This window comes from Pelodiscus sinensis, chromosome 19 (assembly GCF_049634645.1).
Source record: "Pelodiscus sinensis isolate JC-2024 chromosome 19, ASM4963464v1, whole genome shotgun sequence".
Taxonomy (NCBI): domain Eukaryota; kingdom Metazoa; phylum Chordata; order Testudines; family Trionychidae; genus Pelodiscus; species Pelodiscus sinensis.
Genome location: NC_134729.1, coordinates 2,779,538 through 2,803,394, shown reverse-complemented (window position 1 = coordinate 2,803,394; position 23,857 = coordinate 2,779,538). Strand labels below are relative to the sequence as shown.

Genomic DNA, 23,857 nt, shown 5'->3' with positions numbered 1-23,857 from the left:
GGCTGCCCCCGCCCCCCCCGGCCTTCCCCCCCCCCGCACAGAAGGGCGCAGGGCCAGGCTTGCAAGCAGATAGTGTTTAATAGTAAATAATTGTACAGGGTGCTGGGCCCCCCAGCCAGGCCCTGGGAGCGCCCCTCTCCCCCTCCACCGCCATGGAGCAGCTGCACACCCACCCCCACCGGGAGGGCAGGGGCAGGGTGGGGTACGAGAGGCAGAGCAGAGGGATGGGCCCAGCCCTGGGGAGGTGCCCGGGGCGGCTGGGTTCACTGGCAGAGCTGCTTCACCCTGGCGTCCATGCTGGCGAAGTTCTCCTCCACGGCCGCCACGTTCTCCTTCATGGTCTGCTGGACCTGCGGGCAGAGAGGAGGCTGGTACCCGGACAGCAGGGACGGCCCAGAACTGGGCCTGAGGGAGGAACTGCCCCCTAACCCTCCCCCCCCCCCCGGCCCACCTGAGCCAGCAGCGCCGTGTTGTCCTGCAGGGAGCTGCCGATCATCTGCTGGGTGGTGTCCAGATGGGTCAGCAGCTGCCCAAACTGCATGGCTGGAAGGGACAAAAGCCCATTGGCAGCAGCTCAGAACTGCCTGGGCCCCGCCCCCCATTGGCCCCGCCTACCTCCCCCTACCCTCACCTTGTTCATGCAGCTGCTTGATGGCGGCCAGTCTCTGCACCAGCGCGGGCAGGGCGGTGGCCGTGGGGCTCCAGCGCTGCACCATGTCATAGAGCTGGTGCACCTGGCGAGAAGGGGGTTAGTGCCAGGCAGGGCAGGGGCTGCTCCAGGGCCCCAGCCCAGGGGAAGCCGGCTGCTGTCTTGGGGGGGGGGGGGGGGGTGCAGCATTACTGCAGCCCTGGCAGGAGGGCCCCGTGCACCAGGCCCAGACTCACCTTGCTCTGGGCGTCTGCGTCCTCCACGGCCACCTTGTGCTTGGCGATTTCGTTCACCTTTCCCAGGACGCTCTGGGGCAGAGGAGACAGTGAGGGGCCCGCCTGCCTGCCAGCCCCTCCCCTCCCCTCCTGCCCGGGGCTGACGGGACGGTCCCGTGCCAGGCTGCCCACGGGCCCAGCTGGCTGCTCAGGGACGCCCTGCCGGGGCAGCGGGCACTCCCAGCGCGTCGGCTACAGGGAGCCGGCTCCAGCCAGCGCAGGGGGGCAGTGGGGAGATGGCAGCTGGCACGCTCACCTGTAACCTCGCTTCCACCTGATCCAGCACCCCCAGGTCCAGCGTGCTGACTTTGGCCTGCAGGATCTCCACCGTTTCCTGCAGGAGTGAGGGGGGAGAACACGTGATCGCCCCCCTCCCTGGCTGGGCAATACAACGCATGCTCCGGACCCTGGCAGCAGCAGGCAAAGCCCCCGGCAGGGAGCCAGGCGTTCCTGGGTGGGCTGCACATTCCTGGCCCCTGCACCTTCCAGACCAGCCGTGGCCAACTCTGCCCCCCAAAAGTGCCCCCCGCCGGCTCCCAGCTTCCCTGTCCTTACCAGGTCAGAGCTGTGGGGTTTTAAAAATGGCGCCCAAGATGGCCGTCTTAAAGGGGCAGCCTCCTTTTAATTTTTTGTTTTTGCTTGACAATTCTGTTCTGGGGGGCACTTTTTTTTTTTTTTTTTTTGACAATTCCGGTGCGGCTCTTCGCATTTTTCCGCCACTGTTTCGGCTCTTTGTGAAATGGGTTGCAACCCCCGCTCCAGACCAACCCGGAGAGCCCCCCCCAGTCTTGCTTACCATGAGGCTGGCTCCCTGCAGCCCAGCAGCCAGGGGATTCTAGAGAGAAAAAGCAAGAGAGCTTACCCTGGAGCCTGGATCTCCGAGCAGCCCCGCCCTAGGGACGACCCCCACCCGCCCGCAGAGGGGCAGCCCCACGGCCCGGCCTGGCTCACCTGGCTGTCCTGCTCGCAGTGCACGGTGGCTTCCAGCTCGCTCAGCCGCTTCTCCAGCTCTGCTAGCTACAGCAACCGGGGAGGGGAGAGGTCAGCGATCCCCCAGCACGAGACGGGAGCTGTTCGAGCCAGCTGGGCGCGAGCGACTCCAGGGCCCAGCAAGGTGCCGCTGGCGCTTTGCGATGCGCCCCCAGGACAGCGCAGCAGTTGGGGGCTGCTGCTCGCTCTCCCTGCGCTAAGCCCCTGTACACCCCCCCCCCTCCCACTGCCCACACCCCTGCCTCAGACTCCGAATTCCTCCTCCCAGGGCAGGGGACACCAGCCTGGCCCAGCAGCCCCCCAGGAAGCCCCGGTGTCCAGGCCCACCTCTTGGCTGATATTTTCAAATATTAAACCCCCTCCCCCCGCCGAGGGCAGGGACCTTAGCATTGCAGGGGGGAAACTGAGGCACGCCCGCTCAGTGACGAGCATGCCAATGGATGCAGGGGAGGATCCTAGGCGTTCCCAGGGCCCAGCCCCGCCCACAGCTCTGCTGCCACCTGGCCACTGCGGCAAACCCACATCTGCCCCAGCCTCACCTTGGCAGCCTGTGAGAATTTGTCTTGGTCGGGTCTGGAGTGCAGCTCGTAGGTCACCGTATCCCCCGCGGGCGCAGGGCCCTTGGCTGGGCTCTTCCCGGCCCCAGCGGCACCCGGGGGGCTCTTGGCCGCCTCCAGCTGCATGAGCAGGCGCCTGGGAGAGAGAAGCGTCCCCGCTGGTTTCCGGCGCTGCGAGGGGCAGCGGGAGCCGAGACGCGCCAGCCCCGTGGACAGGGGCCAGGCAGCCACCCCCGAAGTGGCGAGAGCAGAACCCGCCCAGGGCCGGGCGTGAGCCAGGCAGGCCTCCGAACGCCCATCAGCAGCACTGGGGTCCCGGGGATAGGGCCCCCCAGCCCCCCATGCCTCGGCAGGTCCCTTTCTGGCAGGATGTGGGGCTGAGTTCTCCCCCCGCTCACTTGGCGAGGGCTCCGTCGGGGTCAGTCAGGCTGACGGCTGCGTCCGGCCCCAGGAGCTTCTCCAGGTGCGTAGACACCAGCTGCTGCTTCAGAGCCACGACCTGCTTGGCCAGCGCCACAGGGCTCAGCTTCTCCTCCGCCGCGGCCTCCCTGGCGGTGCCCTGCGAGGGAGACGCTGCCCCGTTACCCGGGCCCGGCGGCAATCGCGCTTGGCACCTCCCAGCCGTGGGGAAACTGAGGCCCGAGGGGGCGTGACTGGACCAGGCCCCCCCCAGCAATGCAAGGGCGCCCCAGGGGGAAGCCGGCAGCCCGCGGCCCCGAGAAGGCTCCTACCTGTATCTTCTCCACCTCCGTGCTCAGCTCGTGCACCTCGTGCAGCAGCCGCTGGTACTTCTGCGAGGGCGTCTCTCTCACCCCGAGGCCTTCCCCTAGCTAAGGACACGGGGGTCAGTGTGCCCGGCCCCCCCGCTCTGGCTCGGTGCGGGGGGTGGGGAGCGGCTCCCCTGTGGGCTGCTTGGCGCCCGCCGGAGCAGAGCGAGCCAGGCCCTTGGGGGCCGCCGCAGCCCAGACCACAGGGGAATCACTCCGGCGGGTCAGGAATCCAGCTGCTGGCGCTGGGCTCTGGCCCTTCCCCCTTGGCCCTCGGGGAGGCCACCTGGGCTGCAGGCAGCTTCCACCCAGAGCCTTCAATCACGCGGGGGGGGGGGGGGGGGCCGGGGGCCGCACAGACCACAAGCTGCCCTCCCTGTGCCGCGGAAGGGGCCGGACCTGTGCGACGAGCAGAGCACGAGGCCGGCGTGGCCGAGAACTGCCCACGTCGCACGAAGGCTCCTCCTGAGGGCGCCACGCTCCCCCCCCCTCGGCCCCGCCGCCACCACGGCCTCCCGTCCAGTGCCACGCGGGGTCTGGAGCATCCTCCTCCTCCTGCCATGGCCCGGCAATGTGCCCTCGGCAGGACACGCCCGCTCAGGCAGAGGGAGAGGAGCCGGGGTGGGGGGTCTGCTCCAAGCGAGGGGCCTTTCCTGGCAGCCCAGCCAGAGACAAGCGCTGTAGGGATGCAGCCCAAAGCCCAGCGCCGCAGGGTCCTCAGCCCATCACCCTCCCTTTGGGCCCAAATTCGGGCCCGCCCAGTGCACCAGGGACAGGGCGCACTGGGAGCAGCAAGACCCCTCCCGGGGGGCGGGGGCTGGAAGGAAAGCTCAGACGCTCGGACAGGCAAATGGTTCAACTGCCCTCAGAGGGGGGCCCGAGACAGACGCACCAGTTTAAGCTCTTCCATCGCCCGAGTGCCCAGTGCCGCCCCGCCAGGCCAGTTACTTACAATCTCAAACTCCCCCGACTCGTAGCCCGTCCGCTTGGTTTTGCTGATCCGATCAGAGAAGTCTGCACAGCGAGAGCAGAGAGGAGTTTGCTCGGGCAACGTACGATGCCACATCGCACAGCCCGGGGCCGGCCGGCCGGGGCCACAGCACAGGGCCCGGGGCCAGCCGGCCGGGGCCACAGCACAGGGCCCGGGGCCAGCCGGCCGGGGCCACACCACAGGGCCTGGGGCCAGCCGGCAGGGGCCACAGCACAGGGCCCGGGGCCGGCCGGCAGGGGCCACAGCACAGGGCCCGGGGCCGGCCGGCAGGGGCCACAGCACAGGGCCCGGGGCCAGCCGGCCGGGGCCACAGCACAGGGCCCGGGGCCAGCCGGCCGGGGCCACAGCACAGGGCCCGGGGCCAGCCGGCCGGGGCCACACCACAGGGCCTGGGGCCGGCCGGCCAGGGCCACACCACAGGGCCCGGGGCCGGCTGGGATTTCCTTGGTTCATCTCCGCACTGCCGCTGCCCTTCCCCCTCCCCAACGCTGGCGGATCCGGGGCAAGCCGTGGACTGGCCCGCAGCGCCCCAGGCCTGCCCCACGAGGCCGCGTGCCCGCCCCCAGGGCGCCCTGGCAGCCTTACCCAGTCCTTTGGTGCCCACTCGCTTGTCCTTGAACTTGTCGTAGGCCGCGTTGGGGTTGACGATGATGTGCTCCACGCTGGTGCTGCTCAGCTCCTCCTGCGCAGACAGGCCGGCCTTAGAGACTGGCTCCCCTGGCCCCGCCTGGCCCCCAGACCCCCCCTCCCCCCGCCCAGCCTGTCCTCGCGGCTGCCTGGCCTCGGCCCGGGCAGTAGCAGAGTCCAGATGTTAATAACTTGGCCAGGTCCCCGGAGCCCCAGACCCCGCTGGGCTCCCTCGAAACCGTCCCGGGGCCAGCCAGGATGGCGCAGGGCCTGCAGCCCCCAGCTCCGGCCGACTCGGGCCCAAACTTCCCGGGGGAGTCCAAAAGCCCTGCAAGGACAGGCCCTCTGCTGTCCCCAGGGGACTGTCTGCGGGGGGCGTCTCGCCCGCGCAGCCCTGGGACGCCAGACGGAAAATCGTGTTCTGCAGCCGGCCCGTCGGGGGCACCGGGAGACACGGGGAGGGGTGATTTGCAAAGACGCCGTGGGAGGAGCCCAGGGACCCACCTTGTGCCTCCGAGCTGCCAGCGCTCACCCCCCCCCCGGCAAAGGGGGGCGAGTGGCCGGCCTGGTGTCAGACCCACAGAGATGTGGACAGGGGACAGAGGAGCCTCTTGGGCCGGCGCCCAGCTGCCCCCGGCTCACCCCAGCCCATCGCGCCCCCTCGTGCTGGGGCTCTCAGCCCAGTTCTCCCGGGCTGGCACCTCGAGGGACGTGGCAGCCTGGCCTGACGGTGGGGAGCTGCGACCGCTGGCCCGGCACGGAGACCTGGGCTACAGGGAGCAGCGGCAGCAGGGTGGGATCGGACGCCTCGGGCCCAGCTCACCGGCGCCCGCGTGTGGGCGGCGCAGCTGGAGCGGGCGGCTCTGTGCCCCCCCCACACCGCAGCCCAGGCTGCAGCGCTGGTGAGAGCCGCCCCCAGGACCCAACCTTCCCAAGGGGGTTAGTCCCCTCCCATTCCCCCGGCCCCCACCATCTCTAAGCTGCTCCAAGCACCAGCCGGCAGAGGGGGAGGGATCAGAGGGGCACGGGGGCAGCTCCGTTCAGACCGGGGGCTCCATCGCCATGCAACGGAGGGAGAGGAGCCCCCGGCCGATCTCGGGCACAGAGCCCAGCCTGCCGGGGGAGCGAGCCCCTCTCGAGCCGTCGGCCTGGCTAGCGGCTGGGCCAGTGCTCGGGCTTGGGGCTGCCCCACGGTCTCCCTCCTGCGCCAGCCCAGCTGCTAAAGGCCTCCCGCGGGGGGGGGGGCAGGGGCTGCTGAGCTGGATTTGCTCAGTGGATCAGCGGGTGGCGGCAGAGCCTCTGTGGCCTGCAGAGCGTTAGCGCCCGGCAGACCCCGGCCACGCCAGGGCTTAGCGCTGGGAGAGCCCTTCCCCCTTCCCCCGGGACCCTGCCCACTGCGCCGGAACCCACCTGGTTTCAACCCCCCAGCGTGTAAACAAGGGGTCTAAGCAGGCAGCGGGGACCCCCAAGGCGGGTTAAAGCCCAACCCGTCCCCGGGACGCGGCCCGGCCCGCTCGCCCTGCTTCCACGCCGGACCATCTGCAGCAGCCAAGTTATTAACATGGGAGGATCTGCTACTGTCGCGGGCAGCTCTCTGGGGCGGGGCCCTGGGTCCGCGCCGACCCACCCGCTGCCCCCCCGGCCGGGAACGAGGCGCTCGGAATCTGGGCGGGCTGTTCGAACCCCGAGGGCTGAAAGGGGGTGGTCGGGGCATTTTGCCGGGACGGCAGGCGCACTGGCCGGCTAGACGGGCTCCCAAACTACCGGCTGCACCGCGCTGGACGGGTAGCTGCCCGACGAGAGTTTGGGAGCCGCTGGTCCAGGGCTGGGGGTAGCAGTGCCCAGTGGTTAGAGGGGACCAGAGCGGACAGGGGACCCAGCAATCGAGGTGCAGCTCCCAGCAGCTGTTAGTGCAGCGGGCGAGACGGGCTCCTTACCAGCTCCTTGCGTTTCCCACAGATGAGAAAGTCAAAGAAAAGTTAGGAGGGCAGGGAAGGGGGAGAGAGAGAGACAAAAACGGGATTAGAAGGTTGTCACATGCACTACCCACCAGCCCCCGCCCCCGCCAGGCCCGGGGAGTCGCCAGCGCCGGTTACGGACGGGGACACGGCAGGGCAAGCACAGAGCAGCAGGGTTCAGCCAGAGGAGCTGGGTTAGTGGCTACAGCTAGGCCCCCACCCGCGCCCGGGGCCAGCAAACGGCTCCGCGCCACGGGCTGCCGGCTGCTCCTGGGCTGGGGGGCAGGGCGGAAGGGTCCTGCCCCTCCACGCCTGGGAAGGCCCATTTCCAGGGCAGGCGCCTGGGCTCGGCAGGCCGGGTGCAGGACCACAGCCGAGACGCTCTCCAGGGTCCCCAGCGGTGGCGGAGAGAGCCCTCCCCCGCCGGAGAGCAAGGCAGGGAGCCCCCGGGGTCCGCGTCTCTGCGCCCCTCGGCGGAGGCTCCGCAGCGCAGCCGACGGCCCGGCCCGGCCCCTGCTTTCCGCCGTCGCTGCTGCCCTGCGGGATCTGGGGGCCCCGCCCCATCCTGCGCCGAGCCGCTGGCCTCCTTCCACCTCCGCCGACCCACGGGGAGCCAAGAGGGGGCCTCAGCCGAGCCTGCGGGGGAGGGGCGCGCTTTCCTGACCCCTAAAGAGATCCCCTCGCCAGCACGTGTGTGGGCAGCCAAGGAGGGGGAGGCTGCATGAGACAGAGCCCCGCCCCTCACTTGTGGGGCTGCCAGGAGCCTTCCCCTGGGGGGGCTTCTCTTTCCAGCACCCTCACACCTGCCTTCCATAGGGCGTGGGCAACTCTGCCCTCCCCCGCCAGGTATTCAGTGCCCGCTGCCGGGGGAGGGGCTTGCAGAGGCTCCCGCCCCCCGAGCCTGGGAGCACCCCGCAAACCACCACCAGAGAGCCGGCGAGGCCCAGGCCTGGGATGGAGCCTGGGGCGAGGCCCCGGCGCTCGGCCAACGCTCCGGGCTAAGGCGCCTCCTCGGACTCGGCCAGGAGCCCGCCAGGCCCCGCTGTGCGGCAGACGTGCCAGCCTCAGGCCGGGCAGCCCCGGTTGCTGGGTGCAGAGATGCTGCCCTTGTACAGCAGGGGGCAGCGTCAGGGGGCTGGAGCCCCAGGCCCCCTCCTGCAGTGGGCCGGGGCGAGGGGGGGGCACCCCGAGACACCGGGGCTGAAGGGACCCGGACACACCGCCCCGGCCCCCCGGCATCTCCCTGCCCAGATCGGGCGCCCGGCTGGCTCCAGGCCAAAGGCCCGAGCGGAGCAGCGCAAGGAGTTGGGGGCCAGCCTGGACCCGCCCCCGAGCGCCCAGGAGGGAGAAAGGAGGGACCATCAGATGCCCTCAAAGAGCCTCAGCACTTAACCAGGGCTCAGAACAGGGCGGCTGCGCCTGGCACCCTGGGCAGGGCGGGGCCCAGAGAGGGGGGAACAAAGGCTCCAGCTCCCGGCAAGCTAATCAGACGCCCGGAGCCCCCCTCGGCGGTAACACGACAGCACCTGCCGAGCTCAGGTGTGACGCACCCCCCCGGCCCCTCTCTCCGGGGGCCCTCGGGCTGCGTCCCAGCGGAGGTGTGCCCGGGGGGCTACCAGAGGGGCGTGGGCTCGCCTAGTTACAGTTCCAGAGCCGGGACCAGAGCCAAGCTCCGGGCTGGTCTAACCAGTAGACCAGATGGCAAAGAACCTCCCTCGGCCGCGGGCCGAGCCGACAGCGCGGCTGAGAAACACGAGGGTGCAGAGCAGCGTGGGGGAGAGCGAGTCCTTCCTCTGGGCGGGGGGTTAAAGCCCGTTTCTCCCCCGCTCCTGGCCCCGCGGCGAGCACACGTGGCAATTCAAGGGCAAGCGAGTGCCCAAGGCTCCGGGGGGCCTGTCGCCTCCCGGAGCCGGGCTGCAGCCAGGCACTGACTTCCCGGGGGAGAGGCCGGCCCGCCACACCACCTCGCCATCAGCCGGCTGGAAGGCACAACCCGTGGCCACGGCCCCGCAGATTCGGGAGCCTGCCGCGGGCAGGCCGCTCTCTTTCCAGCGGCCTCAGGATCGCGCTGCTCTGTGCACAGGCCAGACACTCAACGTGCCCCTTGGCGGGACGTCCCTGCGCCGCCCGCCTGACAGACAGCAATGCCAGCCACTCAGATGAACTCGCTTGAGTGGTCACTCCGGCTCCGCAAGACCCGCCCCCCGCAGAGGGGCCCGACTCCCAGGGACCGCAAACCGAGGGGCAGCTTAGGGTTTCTTTCAAAGGACCCAGCGGCCTGCCCCAGGCGTGGCCCCGGGCTCCTCATGGCCGCACCCTGCCGAGCAGAGCCCCCACGGAGGCTGCAGGCGGAGGGCTCAGCGGAAGAGGGGATTTCTAGCTGGGTTCTTAGTTCTCTACCCCATTGCTGCCCAGGCAGCAGCCTCTGCCGTTAGCTGTGGGTCAACCTGCGGGCAGCTCCGGCTGAAAGCCCCACCCTGAGCAGCCTGCCAACGTGTTTCAGGGGCGTGCCTGAGGGGGAGCAGCGGGGGCTCCGGGGTGAGGGCCAGCGCCTGGGCAGGGGCAGCAGCCGGGGCGAGGGCCAGCGCCTGGGCAGGGGCAGCAGCCGGGGTGAGGGCCAACGCCTGGGCAGGGGCAGCAGCCGGGGTGTACACGAGAGGGCAGTCTCGTCCGGGAGCCAGGAGGAAAGCAGCAAGAGACAACTCCCGAGGGAGGAGGAGGGGCCAGCGGGAAATGGGGGGGGTCTCCTGCCTGGGGAAGTGCTCAGCGTTCGAGAAGGGGAGGCTGGGGAAGGAAGGTGGAGGGGCAGGGTGCCATCTTTGAAACGCTGCATTGCATTCTGGGACCTGCAGACCCCCTTTGCCTTAGGCCTGGAACGGAGCAGACTCGCTCTCCAGCTCTGTCGCCCGCGGGCACCTGGCGAGCTGCCAGCAGGGCACCTCTGGGGGCACTAGCCCAACGGTGGCTCCTCTCTTAGTCCCCCGCCGATGAAACCCCACAGCCAGCCCCTGGCTCTCCTCTGCTCATTGCAGGCCTAGCGCGAGGGGAGAGGGCCGCCCCGGCCACGCGCCCATTTCAAACCCACACCTGGATCAATCCAACAATCGTCTTAAAATCAGGCCCCGGGGACTTGGACAAAACGGGGGGGGGGGGGGTTAATTTTTGGCATTTTAAACCCTTCACTGCATTTCCACCAAAGCAAGGTGCAGATTTACCCGCATGCACAAATCAAGCCCCAAAGCATGCAAGAGAGAAGCGTTGTAATGGTCTTACTTGTGCAAACTAGACTCCAGGCAAGGTGGTGAAAAGGCAGGGGAGGGAAGAGCATTAGGAAAACTCAGGTAAGTTCAACTGCGCAACACTCAGCACAAAAAAGCAGTTTTAGCTGGAACCCCAACCAGGCCGGGACCGAGCAGCCCCCCCCACGAGCGGCGTGACGGCGCTAACTGCAGCACCTGCCGGGCACCGGAAATTCCTCGCATGGTTATTCCCGTGGCCAGTGGCGGGAGCACACCGCGCCCGGAGAAGCCAGGCTGCAGCGGCGTCCCTGCAGTTAGCAGGCCGAGATGCCGTTCCAGGCAGTCCGCAGCTGCTACCAACGTCCGGGGCGGGCGCAGGCTGCCGCTTGCGTTATTTTGTTGCTGGCAGGGGAGGGGGAAAGATCCCTTAGGGGGCTGAAAGGCCCCGTTCAGACGCCGTCGCGGCAGCGTCACCTCGCGCAAGACGCCGACGGTTGGGAAACGGACTTTCTCGGGTCCTTCCAGCAGAGAAGAGCATGTGCCGGACAGGCCGCGGCGGGAGCGATCCTGCTACCCCACAGGAGCCCTGACAATGGCAATGCCGCCCCAGTGATGAGGTTTGGAGCAGCCTGGCCGGCCCTGGTTTAAAGGGACGGTGGAAATACAACCCCTGAACGGACGCACTAGATTTTTGCTCTTCTCAGCAACAGCGGGGCGGTTTTCAGGGCCAGAGGCAGCCAGCCCCGGCCGGGGGAGGGGTGCTGGCACGCTGGGGACCGTGGGTCCAGCGAGAGTGAAGAATACGCAGCTGTGACATTAACACGACAGACCCTGCCCCCGAGAGCCCTCCCGCGCCTAGCCAGCGCCACGGCAAGACACGCAATTCCCACGGCAACCCGGCAGGCCTGGCCGGCAGCGAGCCAGCCACAGGCCGGTAGCTCGTTCTGGGAAGGATCCTCTTTTAGGAAAGGACCCTCGATGCAGCCATCAAAATCCCAAATTGCCCCCCCAATTCTCTGCTGCAGCTGGGGTACTGTGGAGGCCGGACTAGATTATGCAGCCAGGAAAATGAATTTCAGAAACCAAGTACATATTGGATATTAGCTTCTAGAGACATAAAAACTAGTACAAACATGGTCATAGTAGGATTGCAGGCGTCCTCTGCGGGGTAACAACTGGCTACGGACAGGCCGTTAGAGAGAGACCAGAACACCACTCAGTCTCACCCCCCCCCCCCCGAAGGCCACGCCAGCAAGGCAGCTACACAGGTGGGGCGAGAGGACCCACAGAACCACCAGGCTTTCACTTGGGCAGTTCCCACCTCAGAGTACGGAGCAGAGCTCTGTGGAGCAGACTAAGGGGGGATGTGATCGAGGTCTATAAAATCATGACTGGTGTGGAAAACGTGAATAAGGAAAAGTCATTGACTTATTCCCACCATATAAGAACTGGGGTCACCGGATGAAATGAACAGGCAGCAGGTTTAAAACAAACCAAAGGACGTTTTTCGTCACTTGGCACAGTGTTAACCTGTGGAACTCCTCGCCGGAGAATGTGGTGAAGACTAGGACTTTAGCAGGGTTCAAAAAGGAGCTAGAGAGAATCATGGAGGTTAGGTCCATCAATGGCGATTAGCCAGCATGGGTAGGAATGGTCCCTAGCCTCTGTGTCTGGAAATGGGCGACAGGGGAGGACTCACGTGCGGATTCCCTGCTGTGATCCCGCCCTCTGGGGCACCTGGCATTGGCTGGTCATCAGACAGGACACTGGGCTGGTCTGACCCAGTGTGGCCGTTCTTACGGGTTCTTTACAACCACTGGGACGTGCCCAGCTTGGGTCAGGGTGCGAAGCGGCAGGCGCAGGAAACCAGCCGTCGCGCATGAGGCGGCATCCAAGCCGTGCCCTTGGGCACCAGCGCAGCACACGGCCCAGCAGAGGGAACTGGAGGAAGGGGGCCGTGAACGTTGGTGGAATCCTGCTCCGGAGCAGGACTGGGCGACAGGCCTCGTGGTGGCTGGGCAGCCGTCGACTGCAGAGGGGCTGCCCACCCCGCCGCTGGATACGGCTCGGTGCTGAGGCTTGCTCACTCTCACTCGCCTGGTTTCAGACCAGCCTCTGTAAGCACGGGGCGTTCACCGCCTCGGGACCCTTATCTCCTGAACGCGCCAACTCAAAGAGCAAACACGCGAGCGGCAAGCCCCACGCACACAGACATGGCCGCCACAGCCCCACGCCGGGCCACTGAGAACTGAGTGTGCCAAGCCAAGCCAGCCCCCCGCCACGGCAGGTGGAGCCGCGCTGCAGAACACGCTGCCAACAGCGAGCCCAAGTGACTCAAACCCTCTCGCCAAAGGCAGGTGGCAGAATCAAGGAGGGGGCACCTTGGGGTTCACCCCCCTGCTTCCATCCGCCTGGCTGCCACGTGCTGCCCCCGTTCACCACTCGGACCCCAGGGCTCAAGGAGATCCCAGCGCAATGGAGAGGCAGGCTAAGCAAGAGAGGCTCCAATAGGGCTCGCGCCGAGGGGTGGAGTGGCAGCCTGAGAAGACGGGAGGACAGCCACGAAGCTAAGGGGGAACCCTTCATGCAATCGACCCGGCCCCTAAGAAGCCTTCACTGCAGAGCTCAAGGACAGCTGGAGGGACACGGATGGCGGAAGCAGGAGGTGGATGGACGGAGCACTGTGTGCACGCACACCTCACAGCTCCACTTGCCTGCCTGGGGTAACCTCACTTAGGTGCTACAAGCTGCAGAGGTGGGATCTGAGCCCCCATTTCCTTGGGATTCTACCCTGGGCCATTCCCTCTCTGCCTGCTCCTGGGAAGCAGCCGGACTCCAGCGCCAATTCCAGCGGAGCGCCCTGCGTCACACCCAAGCGCTGCCCTGCTTTTCAGGTGGGTTGCAGAAGCGACTCCAACTTGTGGGCTGTTTTAAGCTCGTTTTCATTCAATTCTCTCCCCGCTCCTGGTCTGAAACCAGCCGCTTTGCAAAGAGAACGCCAGCGAGATTCCAGACGCTTCCCGCGCTCGGCCACGTCACAGGGCGCACCAAGACGCCCCAACCCTGGACAGCTACTCTTTGACTCAGCGGGGTCCTGCTAAAGGCTTCCGACTTGGGGGCCTCACAGCTGGGAGGAAGGGGACTTTGAAAGCAGGGCAGGGCAGCGAAAGAACACCCCACGCCCAGCTGGTGCCATGTCACGAGAAAGCCCCATTATGCACTGCTCATGGGGGAAATTCACCCCCTTCCCTCTCAGGCTGGCCAGCGCATTTGAGGGCGCCTATCACCACGGGACTGCAAAACACTCGGCCAGTGCTACCCTGGGGGGTGGGACCGCTATTCCATTTCACAGATAGGAAAACCGAGGCCCAGAAAGGGGCAGCCACTGCCCCCACATCCCAGCCTCTCATCCGCATCAGGATGGCTCCATCCCGCCCCTTGTTCTGTGTGCGTTGAGCTCAGCGCTCGTCCCCACAGCTGGGACAGGAAGGGCAAAGCCGCCGCATGCTCTCACCACCTCCCCTCCCCTGCAGTGCGCCGCTGGGGCAAGCGGAGCGGCTCCCAGCGGGCACGAGGAGTGTCGCGTTTCAAAGCGGCGCTGCAACTCCCAGCACTGACAACCGTCTCCAGCGCACTCCTGTTCCTGCTGCTATTCTGAGTTGCTTTCCATCCTGCGCGTGGAAACCCCGAGCCCCGACTGCTCCCCTCAGGCCGGCGGCCGGCCCTTCCGGGGCGAGGTTTCCTTTGGAGGCGGAGAGGAGCTGAAAACTGACTTTATAAAGCAAGTCGCCGGAGGCCAACAGCCGTCCCGCACCTCCTCCCCCCAGCAGGTGAGCAGCCCGTGCTCCCTGCCCCAAGGAGATGCGGGGCCCTTTGCTTTTACACTGGGCTCTGGCCACGCTAAGCGCAAATTGAATGAACACTTTCAGTCAGCCTCACCACTCCCAGGCGGCAGGGCATGGCGCTCTTTGGGCATGCGAGGGGGGACATGGCTGCAGCGTGAGAGCTGCTCTCCTATCGGGAGCAGAGCTGCTCATTCTAAGGCCTGGCCTACGCTAACACAGCTGCCGACTATGCGACGCAGCTCCAGCTGACGTCGACGCGCTCCACTCTGCAGCTGGCGCCCTCCCACCGACTCCGCGGCTCGCCTCGCTTCGGACGGGAGAGCGCCTGTCGAGACGCTAAATCGGCCCCCACTGGATCGACCTCTGCTAGGGATGTTTAACCGGTACGCGATGGGCTTATGTGCTACTTACCAGGCAACCGGTTAACCAGCCCCGCCGGGGCAGTCCCCCTCCCAGGACAGGCTCAGCCGGCCGGATCCCACCCGCAGCCAGTGTGACATAGTGGGGGTCCTCCTTAGCCCCCCATTTCAGATGCACCCGGGTTAGAGGTACCTTGAATGGGGTCCCGTCTATGCCTCTCAGGGTCAGCTGGGTGTTGGGCATCTTGCCACCTGGGGCTACTATATGGGGCAAGACACCGCCTGCTGCAAGTAGATGAGTCACCAGCAATGGTGGGCCCTGGGGGAGGGCCTAATAGGGCAGGAGACGGTAGTGGGGGAAAAGCCTCCTTAATGAATGCCCAGCCCCCTCCCCAGGGTTTGGGAACGACTCATGGCTGGCCCCCCGAGTTCAATAGGCTGAGGCGAGACCTCCGTGGGCCCCATAACCCAAAGCAGACAGCACCCGCACTACGTCACAGCCAGCCAGAACAGCTCCACAGCCCGGCCAACAGGACCCCGCCCACAGGCACGACGGGGGCCTGCCCGCAGCACGGTGAGCCAGAACCGCAGCGCGGCAGGGAACTGGTTCAACAAATCGTTTAAGCACTGAGCTCTTTGAGTGGGTTTTTACGCCCTTGGCCACTGCCCCTCGACCCAGCAGGTGGGGAAGCCACGCCCACATGGGCACAGGGTTTTGACAGCTGTCATTCCAGTCCTTAACGCCTCGTCGACACAAGGGCATTCAGAGAACAGTCTCCATTTGGGGAAGCAGCACTAGGAGCTCCGAGAGCGCCTGCCCCCCTGTTCCACACCGCGCCGCTTAGCCCCGGCTCTGGCCAGTAAGGCAATCCGGTGCTTGCAGCATCCGCAGTCCCAGAAGCCTGGCCTACACTAAAGCTTCCCCAGTGTGAGTAACAGCGGTGGTGTGTGTTGATGCTTTGCCCAAAGGCAGCCAGACGGCTGGATGCATGGGAGCTGAATTTTCTTTCTTCGCGACAAAGGCAAGCGAGCTCTCTCCGCTATTACGCCTGGCAAGGAACACGCAATGGCAGAGTTCCAGGATGCCCCAAACATAGGTTTAAAGTCTGAACGTAAAATGCCAAGAGGTCATCTGATTTTGTCACCCATCCTCCCCCCCGTGTCAGGCTCTTTTACCCCACCACATGCGGTGAGCACCTCAAGCCAAGGGGAGAACAGTCCCCTGCTGACTACCAAGCTCCGCTATACGTCCAGCAGATATCGCCAGTTTCCACCCGCCCCAACTCCAGCTCAGAAGAAAAGCACAGGGCCTCTTCAGAGATTCCCTTCCACAGGGTCTCCTTCGGGATGGTGAAAAGGCCAGAGGAGAGGGAGGAGAATTCAACAGATGTTTATGGGGGCAGCTTTTCTAGGAGGACCGGCGCACCTTCCTTGCTGGGCACAGTACCATTTTATGACCTGTCTGCTACCACAGTCCTGCCCTGCGAGCCAGACCCGCTGGAGTTTCCCCCCCAGCAGGGTTGTTTCATGAGTCAGTTGGGCAAAAGCAGCTTTGGGATTGGCACACCCACTTATCAGTGTCCTCCCCCCCACGCTAATCAGAGAGCTGTTGTGTTCCACACAAGCTTACCGCGTCAAACTCCGCCTGGTCGTCTTCTGGGAGATCGCTCGTCTCGTAAACATCTGGCTCGTTCCGGGCCTAGAAGCACAAATGCATTACGGTGAGGACCAACGGCTCTCCCCACCAGCATCCCAGCTGTGTGCTCGCCTCACCCCGCCAGGTGCCCAGGGAACACGCCTGCTTCCAGAAAGCACATTCCCGGGACAGGGAGGGCGTCTCTCTTATTGGACCAGCTCTAAAGCTCGTCTCTCTCGCCAGCAGAAGCAACTCAGAGTTCTTCTGCATTCGGTGTCACAGCGGAACACAAGGTGAGCAGTTAGAACGTATTTCAAGGGACCATGCGAGGCGAAGCGGCCAGTTAAGACCCCCGCTGTCTCAGAAAGAGAAGAAGGGAGGGGAGCTAGCGGGTGACACACGGTTATAATAAGCCATAGAGCCAACATCTCTATAAACTAGCGTCTAGCAACGTTGCAAGTTTAAACTCCCAGCTACTTCATTTGCAGGCCGAGGCCGGAGAAGCCAGATTCAGGGGGACGGCTTTGGGGATGTGGTGGGTCTTTTATCGTTTTTCTGGGGGAGTTCATTCCCGAGCACAACGATCGTCTCGCTTCTCTCACATAATTGCTACTGGGGCGTTCAGTGCACTGAGCGAGGTACGTCACACGCCGTCGTGGGCGCGGGCCCATGGGTAGGACGCGTGGCTCTTAAAAGGGGAGCCGTGGGGGTACTGAACATCCAGGGAGCGTGTGGTTTCCTTCACCAACGGCAGCTGTTCCTAGCATTTTGGGGAAAGGCCTCAACTGTGCCAGCTGGGGCCTGGCACTGCCAATTATGAACGGGGGCATGTTCTGAAGCGTGGGCGACCCCAACGGCAGAACGTCCCAGGCCGGCGGTAGAGGCCCATCGCCCTAGAACGAGAACGTGCAGATCCGCAGGACAAACATCTTAGCAGCAGCATCCTGCGTCCGCCCCCCGGCAACGTCAGCCCAGAGCTAGACTCAGCCACAGCCGCCGTCCGGTCCAGCACCGTCTCTGCGGGCAGCAGGGCCCAGCTCTTAGCCAGCGCTTTCGCCCAGAGACCTCCAAGCGCTTTGCAAAGGAGGGCAGGGACTGGCACTAGCATCGAACGGCTGCACACACCGGGGATCTGGGGGGGCCAGCGGGGAGCTCCCCACAGCATGGGGGGCTACAGTCAGAAGTGACCCCTCCTCCCCCAGCCCCCCCGTTACCTCCCCCAGCCCCTCCTCCCCAGCCCCCCCGTTACCTCCCCGGCCCCTCCCCCCCAGCCCCCTCGTTACCTCCCCAGCCCCTTCCCCCGCAGCCCCCCATTACCTCCCCAGCCCCTCCCCCCGCCCCTCCCCCCGCCGCCCCCCCGTTACCTCCCCAGCCCCTCCCCCCGCAGCCCCTCCGTTACCTCCCCAGCCCCTCCCCCCGCAGCCCCTCCGTTACCTCCCCAGCCCCTCCCCCCGCAGCCCCCCCCGTTACCTCCCCAGCCCCTTCCCCCGCAGCACCCCGTTACCTCCCCAGCCCCTCCCCCCCAGCCCCCCCGTTACCTCCCCAGCCCCTCCCCCCGCAGCCTCCCCGTTACCTCCCCAGCCCCTCCCCCCCAGCCCCCCCGTTACCTCCCCAGCCCCTCCCCCCCAGCCCCCCCGTTACCTCCCCAGCCCCTCCCCCCAGCCCCCCCCGTTACCTCCCCAGCCCCTCCCCCCGCAGCCCCCCCGTTACCTCCCCAGCCCCCCCCCCCCCCGCACTCACGATGCCGGGCAGCTCCGCGTACTTGGGCTCGGCCATGGCGACGGGGCCTGAGCTGGAGTCGCCGGCGCCGGGACTCAGGGAGGAGCCGCCAGTCTCGCGAGAGCGTCAGGGCAGGGTGGGGCCCGACGAGATCCCGGCCGCGCGGGGCAGCCTGGGAGATGTAGTCCGCGGGTGCGGGTGGGGCGGGGGAGATGTGGGGGGAGGGGGGAAGGAGTGGGGGACGCTAGGGGGTGTATGGGGCTGGAGAAGAGGAGATCTGGGGGCATGTGGGGCGGGGCGGGCTTAAGATGGGGAGATCTGGGGGTGAGTGGGGTGGGGTGGGGGGCTGAAGATGGGGAGATCTGGGGGTGAGTGGGGTGGGGTGGGGGGCTGAAGATGGGGAGATCTGGGGGTGAGTGGGGTGGGGTGGGGTGGGGGGGCTGAAGATGGGGAGATCTGGGGGTGAGTGGGGTGGGGTGGGGGGCTGAAGATGGGGAGATCTGGGGGTGAGTGGGGTGGGGTGGGGTGGGGGGGCTGAAGATGGGGAGATCTGGGGGTGGGTGGGGTGGGGGGCTGAAGATGGGGAGATCTGGGGGTGAGTGGGGTGGGGTGGGGGGGCTGAAGATGGGGAGATCTGGGGGTGGGTGGGGTGGGGGGCTGAAGATGGGGAGATCTGGGGCTGGGCAGGGTGGGGGTGTGGATCTGGAGGAGGGCTGCTGGGGCTGGGGGGTGGAGTCTGAGGGGCTGGGCCAGGGGTTGGGGAGGCAGATACTTTGGTGGGGGTGTATAGTCGGGTGGATTTGGGGAGGGGGCTGTGACAGGCGCACGATTTGGGACTGGGGTGTCGGGCTGGGGAGGCAGTTAGGTGGGGCTAGGGAGGACGGCTGGGCTGTGGGGTGGACCCTGGGGAGATGGGGTGAGGGCTGGGGCTGAGAAGGGACTGTGAGGTGAAGGCCAGGAGAGGGTGACTGGCCGGGGTTGGGGCTGTGTTGGGAAGGGCCGGGTGCCTGAGGGTGGATACTGCCTGGGGAGGTTGTTGGGTCCTTAGGAAAATGCTTCTGCATTTGCAGCCTGGAGCCACACGCTCAGCACTGTCCCCGGGGGACCTTTATTGGGGTGACCCCCGCGCAATAGCAGCTGTTGTCCAGGGTGCCTGCAAAGGCCTCGGCCTCGCCTGCCTCCCCTGCAAAACCAACCCGTCCTGGCACCGCCTCCCAGCCTGGCGCCTACGGAGACGCCTGCTGCTGGGCCAGGCCTGGAGGAGGGAGGAAGGGGGGGGAACGAGCCTCCCTTCGAACTGGGCCCGTGGGAGAGGCCTGGATTGTACCCTGGGTCTCAGCTCCCCGTTCTCAGCTGTGCTCTGCACCCGCTCACCCTCCGGTTGCCACTGGGACACTGAGCTCTTGCTGCCAGTCCCGGGGGCAAAGACGCCCCCCCGAGGAGATGAGGTGCTCCAGGGAGAGTCCAGCCCTAGCTCTGGCAGGCTGGGGTGAGGGAGAATCCATCTAATCTGTCCCCGCATCTGTCTATCCCCTCCCCCATCTCCTCCCTCTATCCATCACTGTGACACCGACCAGCCTGTTTGCTCTGGGCCTGTCCCTCAAGCCGGGCCGGGGTGATTTCATTTCTTGCTTTGAGGCTCCCCCAGCTGGTTCCTTCTGAACCCAAATAGAACGTCCCTGCCTCTTTCACTCCAGGATTTGGCACTGTCCGGGGGGCGGGCAGGGGGCCTTGCACGGTTAGAAAGCAAACAAAGGCCAGCCCGGTCCCCCTCTCTCCACCCGTCAGCGGTCCGGGGTGGGGGCAGCAGGCGCTGGACTGTACCAAGACAGTGCACCGAGGTGGCACGCAGCAGCTGCTAGAGTCGGGAGCACAGACCACCGTCGTCCTGCGTGATCCCCCGGGGGTGCTCCCGCGGCTGGGTGCGGCCAAAGCCCAGCTCCCCTGCCTTTTCCCACGTTTATTTGCTCCCATGCGCATCCCGGCCTCCCTTCCTGCCCCCGTGTCGCCCCAGCGGGAAACTGACAGAGCTGGAACGTGACTCAGCATCTTCCCGCATTTCCCCCCCCCCCCTTGCCTGGCACAGCCCTTGCGACGCAAACCCAGACCCCCGGGCTGTCTGTCTGCAGCAGATCGACAGGGGGAGCCCGTAGATCCAGAACCCCCACGCAGCTCAGCTAGAAGTGCCTCTTCCCTGCAGGTTTTAGGGCTCTGGCTCAGGGCCTGCCCTGTGTCCGGGCATCGCTGCTGCCTTCTCAGGTTTCAGCATGACTGGATTTCTGCAGCCTCCCCAGCTGACTTCCAGGAAGAGGGTCCGGATCGGGATGGTGCCAGGTGCCAGTGCAGCTCCCTGGGTCCCCGTATCCCGCAGGCTGGTGAGACCCTTTGCTGGCTGGCTCTTCCTTTTAGAGACAGAGCTATGAGCTCGCCGGAGGCCTTCCGGCGGCACTGTTACATAGGAGGCAGCGTGGTCTAGTGGATAGAGCGCTGGATCAGGACCCCTGGATTCAATTCCCTGCTTCATCACAGACTCCGTGAGCAAGTCACGTCCCCACTCCGTGCCTCAGTTTCCCCTCCCACCCTTTGCCTGCTGTGTCTAGTTAGATTACACAGGGGCGAGGAATCTTTTCTGGGTCAGGGGCTGCTGATCACAGAAAAATCAGTCACAGGCCACAACCCGGACTGAAAAAGATACTCCCCACATTCCCTTTGCACACCAGAGCCAGGCTAGTCGATTTTGTGCTTCCAGACCCACAGTGGGGCAGAAGAGGGCTCCCCAATGATGGGGGGGGCTGAGCCTCAGGGGCTGGGTCCAGGCAAGCCGGGGGCCAGATGCAGCCCCCGGGTCTGAGGTTCCCCACTCCTGGATTACACCCTTGGCAAGGCAGGGACTGTGTCTGTACAGGACCCAGCCCGGCAGACCCCTGCCTCCTAGCTGACGCCCCATAGGTGCTATTGCACCTACAAATAAAGGGTCTCAGCTGACTACTGGGTTTTCACCTGCCCCTCCCTCTTGCGGGACTGTCCTGCAGCCTAAAAGGTTTTCCAGGGGGCAAAGGTTTCCTGTCTTAATTCTGCCCCTTTATTCTTAACAATAATTTCTTGGTCTCCCTCCCTGTTTCCTTGGCCTCCTGGGGCATTATCTTGTGCCTTGTATAGGGAAGGGATACTGCCCCCTGAATGCATTGATTCCATGCCCCTCGGAGACAGGGCAGGACTAATACCCCATGGGGAAACTGAGGCACAGAACGGTTACACAACTTACTCAGGAAGATGGTGTTGAAGCAGGGAATTGAATCCTGGTCTCTTGAGCCCCCCGATTAATCCCTCCTCCCTAATGGGCCCCATTAGCTGTCATCTGGCCAAGTTAGCTGCGTTCCTCTTCTCTGAGCCCTGCCTGTAAACAAACCTCTCCAGCCTCCACTCACCCTTGTTGCTCGTCTCTGAATGCCGCAAGACCTGTCGTTTCGCTGAGCCGATGTGTGTACAAAGACACACATGTTTACACTGATACATGAATGCACACATGTGTACACAGAGACACACATGCACACAGACACATGAATACACACGGCCACATGTACACAGCGACAGACATGCCCACACGGACACATGAATGCACACATGGACATGTGAATGTACAGGGACACATATACACAGAGATAGGTGAATGCTCACATGGACACATGAATGCACAGGCACACGTGTACACAGAGACACATATGCCCACACAGACATGTGCACACAGAGATCCACATGCACACACAGACAGGTGCATGCACACATGGACATGTGAATGCACAGAGACACGTACACAGAGACAGGTGAATGCACACATGGACACGTGAATGCACAGACACATGGGTACACAGAGACACACATGCCCGCACAGACAGGTGAATGCACACATGGACATGTGAATGCACAGGGACACATGTACACAGAGACAGGTGAATGCACACATGGACATGTGAATGCACAGACACACATGCCCACACAGACGTGCACACAGAGATCCACATGCACACACAGACAGGTGAATGCACACATGGACGGACACCCAAGTGAACACCAAGATGCACCCATGGACATGGATGAATGCGCAGAGGCTCACGTGCAAGCAGAGACACTGGCATGCACGCTCAGGCATAAATGGACACACCTGTGCACACAGAGACATGCGTGCAGACACAAGTGCACACATGCATGCCGAGACGAGGCCGGGGGCTCAAGTGGATGAAGTGAAGCCCCAAAGTCTGAGGCCGCCCCTGGAGCTGGGGCTGTCTCTGGCCTGGGCCTGGACTTGCTTCCTCAACCCTTGTGCAAAGGGGTCAGGCGGTCAGCACAGCTCCAGCAAAGCCAGCCGCTGCCCTGATGGGGATTCTCCGGGTTCATGGGCCCATTGGCTCCTCTGAGCTCCCAGACAGCAGGTCTGGAGTCCATCTCCTGGGGATCTCTGCCCTCGCCCGGGGACGTGCCTGGCTCATACCCCTCCCTGCCAGGCTGGACTTGGAGCCACCAGGAGCTGGATGATCCAGCCCCCAGCTGGGGATGGCTCCCTGTTTGCTGGGCTGCACTGGTAGAAACAAGGCCCTTGCACCCGACATGCAGGTGTCTGGCTCCCAGCCAGCAGCAGGGGCCCGTTCCGCCTGTCGCCACCTGCTCAAAGAGCTCTGCAGGAGCCTGGATTTTCTCCCCCATGGGCTCCCTTTGCACGGGCCGGATTGTCCAGGAGCAGAGAGGAAGGGCTGGTTGCGGCCAGTGGGTGCCCAGGGACCCCACCAGGGCTGTGTGGCTCCTTGGGCCTCAGCCCTCTCTGGCATGTGCCGTTTCGGCCCAGCTAAGTGCCTCCAGGCAGTGCAGCCGGTTGTCCCCCAGCTGAACCCCCTCCTCATGGGTGTCAGTCTTGAGACTTCATGGGCTCTAGGGAAGGTGACTGGTTAGAGTCCCGGGAGAGTCTGGGCTCCTGGAGGGGAGTGGGGTCTAGTGGTCGGAGCAAGGGGCTGGGAGCCAGGACTCCTGGGTTATTTGCCTGGCTCGGGGAGGGGAGTGGGGTCTAGTGGCCGGAGCAAAGGGCTGGGAGCCAGGACTCCTGGGTTATTTGCCTGGCTCGGGGAGGGGAGTGGGGTCTAGTGGCTGGAGCAAAGGGCTGGGAGCCAGGACTCCTGGGTTATTTGCCTGGCTCGGGGAGGGGAGTGGGGTCTAGTGGGCGGAGCAAAGGGCTGGGAGCCAGGACTCCTGGGTTATTTGCCGGGCTCGGGGAGGGGAGTGGGGTCTAGTGGCCGGAGCAAAGGGCTGGGAGCCAGGACTCCTGGGTTATTTGCCTGGCTCGGGGAGGGGAGTGGGGTCTAGTGGGCGGAGCAAGGGGCTGGGAGCCAGGACTCCTGGGTTATTTGCCGGGCTCGGGGAGGGGAGTGGGGTCTAGTGGGCGGAGCAAGGGGCTGGGAGCCAGGACTCCTGGGTTATTTGCCGGGCTCGGGGAGGAGAGTGGGGTCTAGTGGCCGGAGCAAAGGGCTGGGAGCCAGGACTCCTGGGTTTACTGGCTGCAAGTGGGTGACTCTCCCTCTCAGCCTGGCGGGGTGTCGGGAGCTGAGCAGGGACGGGGGGCGGGGGGGGTGTCAGGCGCGGCTCCATTACCCTCCCCCTGCCTGCTGGCTCCCAGCCGGGCCCGGCCACCTTAAGCGATCTGGGCCGCTCCACCTTAAGCGCTGGCGCCGTGGCTAAGCCCAGCCCGGTGCTGGCGGCGGGCGCCGGGGCCGGGGGCTGGCGCAGGAGCGGGACCCGGCGCATCTCACACGGGCGCGGCGAGGCCGGACTAGCGGGAGCGTCTGCAGCAGCGGCGTCCCCGGCACCGCCCCGAGCAGCCCGGGCTGCAGCAGAGACCGAGCAGGGTCCCCAGCCCCCTCCAGCCCAGCTACCCCCCCGCCCAGCGCCCCCCCCGTGCCGGTTCAGCGCCCCCCCTGCCCAGCGCCCCCCCCCCGTGCCGGTTCAGCGCCCCCCCCAGCCCAGCGCCCCCCCCCGTGCCGGTTCAGCGCCCCCCCATCCCAGCTACCCCCCTGCCCAGCGCCCCCCCCCCCGTGCCGGTTCAGCGCCCCCCCATCCCAGCTACCCATTCGTGCCTGTTCTGCGCCCCCCCAGCCCAGCGCCCCTCCGTGCCGGTTCATCGCCCCCCCCAGCCCAGCGGCCCCCCCGTGCCGGTTCAGCGCCCCCCCCGTGCCGGTTCAGCGCCCCCCCGTGCCGGTTCA

The 23,857-nt window shown here is 65.6% G+C and overlaps 1 protein-coding gene across 1 annotated transcript; it reads right to left on the bottom strand.

Annotated features, from left to right (window-relative positions):
• Positions 1-59: 59 nt before the first annotated feature.
• DCTN2 (dynactin subunit 2) lies at positions 60-17,770 on the bottom strand. The gene is made up of 14 exons (XM_075901785.1): positions 17,634-17,770; positions 15,888-15,956; positions 4,815-4,911; positions 4,191-4,252; positions 3,203-3,301; positions 2,870-3,030; positions 2,454-2,607; positions 1,876-1,941; positions 1,721-1,759; positions 1,181-1,258; positions 886-957; positions 632-734; positions 452-543; positions 60-350 (listed from the first exon to the last, which is right to left on the bottom strand). The coding sequence occupies exons 1-14, from the start codon at positions 17,667-17,669 to the stop codon at positions 264-266; spliced, it is 1,215 nt and encodes a 404-aa protein (XP_075757900.1). The 5' UTR covers positions 17,670-17,770; the 3' UTR covers positions 60-263.
• Positions 17,771-23,857: the final 6,087 nt, after the last annotated feature.